The 9,838-nt window shown below is 46.3% G+C and overlaps 1 protein-coding gene across 1 annotated transcript in view; it reads right to left on the minus strand.

The window, feature by feature from the left end:
* Steap3 (STEAP3 metalloreductase) overlaps positions 1-4,898 on the minus strand; it is a 50,867-nt gene extending 45,969 nt beyond the window's left edge. Inside the window, exon 1 of the mRNA XM_042685247.1 lies at positions 4,745-4,898. Within this exon, the coding sequence (XP_042541181.1) occupies positions 4,745-4,847 (103 nt within the window). The 5' untranslated portion in view covers positions 4,848-4,898. The remainder of the gene's footprint in view (positions 1-4,744) is intronic.
* Between the last annotated feature and the right edge of the window lie 4,940 nt (positions 4,899-9,838).

A 9,838-nucleotide genomic window follows, 5' to 3' on the forward strand; every position in this document is an offset into this window, starting at 1 on the left:
GAAAGCCAGGTGTGGAGCTGTGGCTCAAGTGGCAGTATGCTAGCCTTGAGTGAAAATGCTAGTGGACAGCATCCAGGTCCTGAGTTCAAGCCTCAGTGTACTGACATAGAAAAAAAGAAACACAGGAAGGAAGGAAAAATTAATAAATATAAAAATAAAATAGAGAAAAGAAGACTGTCTTAAAGGGAACATGAACCTTTTAAGGGAAATGGAGAAGCCTGAAGGGCTTAGGGAGATAGGCCAACAAATCTCTGCTGGGACAGATTCCTTAATGGACATAGCAGCTCCACGTCATTTATTTTTCTATCTACCTCCCCCTTGACTGGGTATGCCTGGAGTGTGAGCTGGCACAGGATCTGGAGTGGGTGAATACTCAACAAATGTCTCCTAAAGTTTGTAGGCCTGACTCCCCAGAGCAGATGAGACTTTTGCTCTAGGTTTGCTGAGCACCTTCTGTAGACCAGATGTTGAGATCTTAAGCCAGTCCAGGGACAGCAATTAGAACCGCCCTTGAGGTTGGATTCTGAGCTGACGTCCCAGATTTCTTAGCAGAAGCCAAGTCCTTGGAATGGCCACACAGCAAGGTCAGACATGATTAACTCTCTACCTCATCCTCCCCTCTCTGCTCATACTCTATTCTGCCCACTGGCCTTCTTTCCTTCCCTTGGATTGATGGGGCAGGATACCTAAACAGGCCTTCAACAGGGCCATTCCTTTGCTGTCCTCTTTGCTTAGACCCTAGGGCCCTATCCATCCTCCTTCAAGCCTTTGTCAAAATATTATTGTCTAGCTGAGTGTTGGTGGCTCACACCTGTAATCCTAGCTACTCAGAAAGTCTGAATAGCTAGGATCTGAGGGTCGTGGTATGAAGCCAGTACAGGCATGAGAATCTTATCTCCAATGAACTACTAAAAAAGCCAAAAATAGAGCTGTGGCTCAAGTGGTAGAGTGCTAGCCTTGAGCAAAAGAAACTCAAGGACAGTACCCAGTCCTTGAGTTCAAACCCCAGGAATAGCACACACACAAAACATCATTGTCAAGAGACAAACCCTTATCATTCCCTCATTCCTGGCCCTGCTCACTTTTGTTTTCTTCTACATCATTCTGTGTTGTTTACTAACTCTCCCCTTAAGAAACATGAGCTCCTTTAGGGTGACAGTATCTGTTTTACCCACTCTGGTATTTTTGTGTTTAATGCAGTGCATGGCCATAGTAGGTACTCAGAAAACATTTGCTGAATGAACACATTCCCATTCTCACCCTCCCTTCTGTCCTTCAGTATCTCTGAGGAACTTCTGCGAGGGTTCCTGGTCACTCTGATCTCCTTCAGTGGGTACCTACTGCTGTGGGCCACATGCATAAATCATGTATACATTTATTGCGCCTACAGTTTCTGAGTATCTGTATGTGGAGTAGTAGTGATTTTCCTTGAGGACAAGGCTAGCTAGCCCCTTAGCTAAAAGGACAAGACTATCCAGGTCAAGAAACTGGAGACATTGTCTAGTTAGACCAAGGAAGAATGGGATATTGTTCAGGTTCAGCTTCTTGGAGCAATCCCACATTTATAAAAGGCTGGGACAAAGCACATCGATTTCACAAAATAAATACCTAATTGACTGTTAAAAAGAGATGGCTGCAGGAAGCCTTGGGTCCAGATGCTCTCTAACAGCCCTGGCCAGGAGCCAGGCCACCTGGATCACATCCTATTCTGGCCAGACAGGGTAAGCTGTGGCTCAGGAAAGGTATTTCTGCTCAGGGATGCCACAAGAGGAACCTAAGCTTTTAGGGTACAGGAAGCTATTCCCTTCTGTAGGAGAAAGAGGGGCTGCACTTAGGGGACAGAAGATCCTGAGAAATGAGGAATCATTGTTATCCTGATGATGACAGATGGGTAAGGCCATATGGGCCACATCCAGAGCTAAAGGTAGAGGCTGGGTGTGCCTTCCACGGGGAGTTATCGTGATGTGCTATCCTATACTGTACATATTGTATATTGTGCGGCATTGTAACATGTGGTTTATAAGGTACTGGGAATACCCCCCCCCCACCAAAAAACAATCTCCCTGCACTGGAGTTTTGTACCTTGCTGTGGTATAAGGTTGCCTCTTTCCAGCTCTCTATTAAAATTTGAGCTCTCCAGAGAGGAAAAGCAATCTGAGCTCAGAATAATAAAGATTGTGTGTCCACAGGGAGATTAACTGTGGCAGCTAACAGTGTGGAGAAGGTTCTGTAGGAAAGTGGTGGGGGAAGGGGGGATGGGAGAAGATGGAGGGGAGAGGAGGAGAACCTCCCATTTTTCTAAGGGAACTTCCTGATACAAACAAGGTACTTAATAAACTTGACTGTGGCCTGGCGCTGGTGGCTCATGCCTGTAATCCTAGCTACTCAGGAGGCTGATGAGATCTGAGAATCATGGTTCAAAGTCAGCCGGGGCAACAAAGTCTGTGAGACTCTTATCTCCAATTAATCACCAGAAAACTGGAAGTGGCTTAATGGCTCAGGTGGTAGAGTGCTAGCCTTGAGCTAAATAGCTTAGGAACAGTGCCCAGGCCCAGAGTTCAAGTCCCACGACTGACAAAAACAAAATAAAATGAAACACAAAACTTGTATGTGTAATTAAAGGTCTTAGATTTTCACTGCAACAAGGGAAGGTGTGTGAGCCATACTGGCACTGTGTAGACACAGTATCTGTATCTGTGTAGACACAGCATTGACTTTCCTGTTAGGGACCGTTGGGGAGAGACTCACTTATAGAAGGCTGGGCCTCAGACCCTTGAAGTTTCCAGCAGGATGCAATTGAAGGGTTAAAAATTAGGAACCTCACTTCACCATTACCATTATTAACTTGCTAACTGCTGACTTTGCTTCTGTAAATATGCTTGCATTCAGACCCCCTTTCCCTGGGAGATAAAATTGGGCAGTGACTCAAGTATTGGCCGGCCCAGATGTCCGGATATCAGCCCACCCAGGACAAGGACAGCGGTTATAGATAGTACATGTTCTTCAGTTCCAGATTAATTAAGCCATCCCTGGGACAAACCTTGACAATGACCACCTGGCCAGACCACAAACTGGGCCAAATGTCAACCAATCACAAGTCTGTAACTATGTGAACTCCCCTAACCCTTATTGTCCAAAGTAACCACCCTCCTTGAGTCCCCCGCGCCAATCATTTTACAAAGAGTGTTACAAAATTTCCCGCGTGGCAAAGTGATTGTTGGTGTATATGATGACCTTTAAATGGACCAATCATGGGATGCTTTGTGTTATGCATTAATCTTGTGGTTTTTGCCTTTAAAAAGGCTTGTAACCGCTGCTCGGGGCTCCCTGACCACCTGGGGCAGGGAGTCCGTTTGCGCAAACGTCAAATAAACTCCTCTTGCTTATTGCATCTCCCGGCCTGGAGTCTGAGTTTTCTGGGGCGCCCTCCCGTTGACGAAAGTATCCTAGGGGACTAGGGTCTTTCACAATGATGCCTAGTGGGGGGTTTCAGAATTGCACAGAAAGGCCCACCCCAGGGCTCCTGAATTTGAACTGCATTTCCACAAGACCCCATGGGAAAGATTGAAATGGCACCTAGACACTGCTGGCTCACAGTTTGTAATTCTAACTACTCCAGAGGCTGAGATCTGGAAGCTCAGAATTCAAAGCCAGCCCAGGCAGATTCTATCTACAAAATAAACAGTAATAAGCAGGCCTAGAGGCATGGCTCAAGTGGTAGAGTGCCAGTACAAGTAAAAATAAGCCCTGGTACAGACAAAATTTAAGAGACTGAAAACTCCTTTGACAGTACAATTGTAGAAATGGACAATTCCTTGCATACCTGGGTCAGGGAAAATCAATAGGAGTCTGTGTTTGGGTGACACACTCCTTGTATGACACTAGTGTGTTGTCAAAGGCCCTAATGAGCTGCATAATCCTATTTAGTCTGCTTCCCAGTTTCTTATAAATAAGGACTTATCTTTCATAACACCCTGCCTATTCTCAAAGCTTCAAGAAAAAAAAATTATAAGACACAATGTGGACTTTTTTTTTTTTTTTTTGGTCCGGTCGTGGGGCCTGAACTCTGGGCCTGGGCACTGTCCCTCAGCTCTTTAGCTCAAGCCTAGCGCTCCTACCACTTGAGCCACAGTGCCACTTCTGGCTTTTTTCTTTTTGCTTTTGTGGTGCTGAGGAATCGAACCCAGGGCATCAGGCATGCAAGGCAAGCGCTCTACCACCGAGCCACCTTCCCAGCCCGTGGACTTTTTTTTTAAGTGTTTGCCTTCTGATCATGATGATTAAGTTACTCAGAGCCAGGTTCCTAATTATATTATTTTTATTATTCAGTAATTCTCCATATGGACATATTTAGTTTTTACTTTTCTTTAGTCCATGACTTTTCTATCTAGTTTATTATTTGCCCCATTGCTAAACCTTTTCATTCTAAGCTATGCCAGATTGTATTTGGAACAAGCCAAAATAAATGGGAAAGGTGTGCTCTCAATCATAGCCCATCCCCCTTCTTTTAGACCAAGTCACCCTCTCAGGCTATTGACACAGAGTTAGGATGAGGGGTTGGAAGAGGCCCACCCCCTGGGATTTCTGCCAGCAGTTACTGAGAAGAGAACCACTGGAATCTGGAAGGGTGTTGGCACCGGAAGTTGGGGATCACTAGTGGGAAAAGGGTTGGCATGAGAAGCTCACTTTGTCCCATGTGCCACCTACTCCTTGCTTCTTCCCAGCCTTTTGGAGACTAACTTACCAGTTATGGAGTAGGAGGTGCTATCCTTGTCAGGCAACTTTCCACAGCCTTGGGCAGGGATGGTGGGGCAGGAATTTTGGTCACTGAGGGCCTCAGCTGCCATCTCTCTCCGTGTTGCTCCCTCTGCTGTTGAGACCCCCAGGAGAGTTGTGTGGAGCTCTTTCAGTACAGCTAGGGAACTGGAGATCAGAGTGAGCTGACCCCGCCCAGCATGTGGGATGAAGCTGTTGGTCAACTGCCTCTGGTTCATCTGTAAACACTCTGAGGTCAAGGGCAGCGGTAAGGCCAGAGATAAGACCAGCAGTGTGATTATGCTGTCCAATTCTCTGCTTCTTGATGAGGGAGATGAGGGAAGGGAAGTGACGTTTATTGAGCCCGTACTGTGCAAAATGAATGTCTCAGCTCCACTGTTTAGAAGAGGATGTGATTACCTTGTTACCCTGCAGGGAGGAAATGACAGATCTGGGATTCAAACGGGGCTCTCCAACTCCCAGATCTCCCTACCTCTTGCTTCCTAGGCGGAGGACTTCTGTGGGAAGTGACCTGCACTTCTTCAGTGACCCTATTAATACAAGAACTGAGCCATCTGAATGTGTGGCCCCATGGGGGCTGTGCATGTAGAATGGATGGAGGGAAACAATTCTGTTCTGAACATTCACAGTGCTGCTGAGGGAGGTCTCCCAGCTGTCCCTAGCCTCTTAGCAAAGGAGCAGCTACAGGAATCAACCTGACCTGAAAGTGGCTCATTTGGAGAGCAGGTGAATGGACTGTCAGGGAAGGCACCAAGACTGGCTTGGTGGTATGCTGGCTGACTTCATGGACATCTACACAAGAGGGCCATCATTAAAACCACCTTTAGACATTGCAGGTGACTCCAGCATGGAAGAAGCCTAGGCCCAGCTTGAAAAGACAAAAGAGATAAGGGTTCAGGACCTGCTGAGTGCCCAGGGCTCTGGGCCCCAGCCAATTGGACAGAGGGGCCTCCAGAAAAGAAAATTGGCTGGACCTTGGCCTCCGGAACATCCACAAGGTAAAAAACCTAAATAAACATGGGCTTTAGAGCCCTGTGGATGTCAGTTTGGATTCATGTTTTGCGCTGTTTCTCTGTTTGCTCCACTGAGAAATGGGATTGTGTGTTCCTGCTGATTGTAATATGTGAGGCATTACCAGGAAAGTGCCTGGCACTTATTAGGTGTTCACAAAACACAGGCCATCAGAATGGAAGTCAGAGTGTGGAAAAAGCCAGCTCCCTGAGGAAATATGCTCCCATGCAGGCTCTTCTCCTCCCTGTAAGAGGACTTCCCCGGACAAATCTGCAGGGAGCTGGTTCTACTTTCCTCTGCCCCAGAGCAAAGAGCCCAAGTGGGCAATGGCTATCAGCCCTTCCTCATCCTCTCTGTCCCAGGTGTGAGTGGGTACCCTGGGTTTTCTGGTCTAAGAATCAAGAAACCTAGCCCTGGCCTGCTTGGGTGGCTGGCTGACTCATATACTTTCTTCTAGCTGAGAGTCCTCCTTAGGCCACCTCAAAATACCTGGATCTTAATGTTGGCAACTTTTCCACTGCTGTGGGAGTTGGGAGCAAGCCCTACCTTGTGCATGGGTTGAGGGGCCCTCAAAGATGCTACAGGAGAGAGGCTGGGGAGGGGGAAGCAGGCAGGGAAAGAAAGGCTTGATCTCACTGGAAGTAGGAACCAGGAAAGATTTAGAGTGATTATATTTGCTTGACTTTTTTTTAAGGGAGGCTTGCTACATCCTGGGTACTATTCTTTGCATTAAGTATTAGAATTGTATTAGCTCATTTAATCCTGTAGAGAAATTTGCTTTTATATCCTTGTTTGTTTGTTTGTTTTGTGCTGTTATTAAGACTTGATCTCCATCTGTGCCTTAATCTCTCACTGTTTTTTGAACTGTGATCCTCATACCTCAGTTTCTGGAGTACTTATGATTCTAGACATGAGCCATTGGCACTTGGCTTTGCCTGTTTTCACATAGGGAAATGGAGGCAACAGATAGTTAAGTCACCTGCCTGGTGTACACAGCTGAGCAAGGGATAGACCCAGTACTCAGCCCATGCATCTGCCTCAGCGCCCAGGACCACCCCACATTCTTGTTGCCTAGATGGCCTCACTCCTTTCAGAAGTGAGTGCCATTCTCCCTGATAGCCATTGTGGGTGGAGGAAGGGAAGATACAAGGCTGGGCTAAGCCTAGAAGCAACAGGAAGCAGGTGGAATTGTCTGAGCTGCGTTTAAAGTCTATCTGTGAATGGCAGCAGCTAGCCAAGAGTGATGGGGAGATGCAAAGCAAATCTAAAGCAGAGGACAGGCTCACAGGATCTGAGAGAGAAAAATGCATTGTAATTCGGCTTAGCCCAGGAGACCCTCCAAAGTCACAGAAGGTCACAAGATAAAGATGGTTTTGGGGGAGGGGTACTCCATCCTCTTAAGGATTCATTCCAGCCTAAGTGGGTCAACAAATGGTTCCTAACATAAAAGATCTCCCCCCCCCCCAAAGACAGTAAACCAGGATCTAAAGATCAAATGTAATTTAGAAAACCTCCCTTACCCTTGGGGCCCTTGACTGCCTAGTGGGCTTATCTTGGAGAAGGACTTAATACTCGAAGCCTCTTACACTTTAACAAAAATGAGTGTGTGGGTAAAAGTTATTGCCATGATCACCTTAGATAGGATCTTCTTTCAGACTATTGAAGTGCATTCCAGGCTGGGAATGTGGCTTAGTAGTAGAGTGCTTGTCTACCATGCATGAAGCTCTGGGTTCGATTCAGTACCACATAAACAGAAAAGGCTGGAAATGGTGCTGTGGCTCAAGTGGTAGAGTGTTAGCCTTGAGCCTAGAAAGGCTAATGGACAGAGCTGAGGCTCTGAGTTCAAGCCCCAGGACCAGAAAAAAAAAAGAAAGAAAGTGTGTTCCTTTTCTAATACACTTTCCTATCCATTTCATTATGTTTGCCTGAATTCTTCTTCTTCTTTTTTTTATTGTGAAAATACTGTACAGAGGGGTTACAATTACATGGGCAAGATAATGAGTACATTCCTTCTTTCCTTCCTTTCCTTCTTTCTTTCTTTCTTTCCTTCTTTCTTTCCTTCTTTCTTTCTTTCTTTCTTTCTTTCTTTCTTTCTTTCTTTCTTTCTTTCTTTCTTTCTTTCTTTCTTTCTTTCTTTCTTTCTTTCTTTCTTTCTTTCTTTCTTTCTTTCTTTCTTTCTTTCTTCTTGGGTCTGGTTGTGGGGCCTGAACACTGGGCCTAGGCATTGTCCCTCAGCTTTTGATCTCAAGGCTAGCACTCTACCACTTGAACCACAGCACCACTTCTGGCTTTTTTTTTTTTAAATGCTTATGTGGTGCTGAGGAATCAAACCCAGGGCCTCCTGCATGCAAGGCAAGCGCTCTACCACTGAACCATGTTCCCAGCCCAATAAGTACATTTCTTATCAAGCATTGTTGCCTCCTCCTTTGTTTCCCCTTCCCATCCTTTCCCATACTCCCCTTCCACCCCCCAACCTGGTCCTTCCCCCTCCCCTCCCCACCAAAGTTGTAAAGTTCGTTTTTCGACATAACAACTTGTACATCTTCTTGTTGCAATGGGTCCACCTATATCCCTATTTAAACGATTTGTTTTTCCTCTTCCCCTCCACAAATTATACTAACATCAAATACAGTGAAAACAGGGGTTATACCGTGGGGGAGGGACATACAAAGCAACAAAGAAATCATCTTATAAATATGTTAAAAGCAATCGCATGAAAGAAAAAAACATTTTAATACATATCTTGGGGTTCATTTCCCTAACATCAACTTATCTGAATTCTTCTCATACTGGACATAAGGATGGGGTGGATTAGTAATAGCTGGCTTTCTAGTAACACCTAGGGGTCACAATTTGTCTTCAGGCTTTGGAGCCTGTTCCCAGATCCAGGGCATCACATTTAATCAGAGTTCACATCAGGCCACATCTGGCCCATGGCCCAGGGCGAAAGGCTGAAGAAAGGCACACATCTCACCTGCCAAGACCAGGGAGAGAAGTGATTACAAGACCTACCATCCATGTTCGACTTTGTCACCTAGGTAAAAACCCAGATCCTTACATGCTTGGCCAACATTCTCTCTAGTCTCTGACTTTCCTTGGCTGGAGGAGAGAATTCCATAGGGAGTCTCCCTGGGCTTGTGGGGGGAAGGGTGGGGAGGGGGTGGCGCTGAAAGCTGACTAGGTCTTGAAAGGATCTCGCTTCCAAAGGTGATCATTGTGTCAAAGCACCAGTCTTCAGGGTGGTGTTTTCTGAGCTTCAACAGTCCATTTCCTCAGAAGTGAAATGTGGGAGGGGGAACTCCCAGTCAGTCTGAGGAGCTGAGGGCTCTGCATAAGCCTTTAGGAATGAGGATGTGGAGGAAGGTGGTACCTTCAGCCCCGCCCACCTCTTAGCCAGACCCTGACCTCCACTTGACACAGGTGAGGTCATGCTGAACATCTGGCTTTAGAAATCTCAAAATCTTCTCCACACCTAAAATTCTAATCTACTTAAGCCAGGGTTGCTTAGAGGATTAGATGTGCCAAGATCTTGTCTCCCCTCCCCCCTCCTCCTGTCAATGGAATGTCTGGTGATAGCTACCCAAAGCAGTGGGTAGTAACCCCTAAAATGAATTTAGTGACAGGTCAGGTAAGCCCAGGGCAGACTTTTTTTATTGGGTGGGGAGCTTTAGAAGGGTAGGAAAGGGGCTTTGGATACGACTTTGTCAGGAAGCTCAGGAGACCAGGCCTCTGCTGCTGACCCTTCCTGGCACATGTTGCTGCTTGAATGCAATCATTGACTCCAAGGCATGCTGGGAATAACAGAGATTGGGCAGATTTATGCAAAAAACATGCAAATGCAGCCAGCCTTAAGGGCTGAATGTCCTGGGATGGCAGCTGGTTGGATGTGGGGTGTCCTCCCTCCTTTTGTTTTTTTTTTACTTCTGACTTTGCCTTAAGCTTCTGAATTCTTTGAGGGGACAGGACCACTGTCAATGGTGTTTCTCATCAGGCTTTGGCAGATGACAACAAACAACATGGTGTGTTGACAGTAAGTGGGTCCCTTTGAGCA

The sequence above is a fragment of the Dipodomys spectabilis genome, unplaced genomic scaffold (assembly GCF_019054845.1).
Source record: "Dipodomys spectabilis isolate Male_0828 unplaced genomic scaffold, ASM1905484v1 ptg000094l, whole genome shotgun sequence".
In the NCBI taxonomy this organism is placed as follows: domain Eukaryota; kingdom Metazoa; phylum Chordata; class Mammalia; order Rodentia; family Heteromyidae; genus Dipodomys; species Dipodomys spectabilis.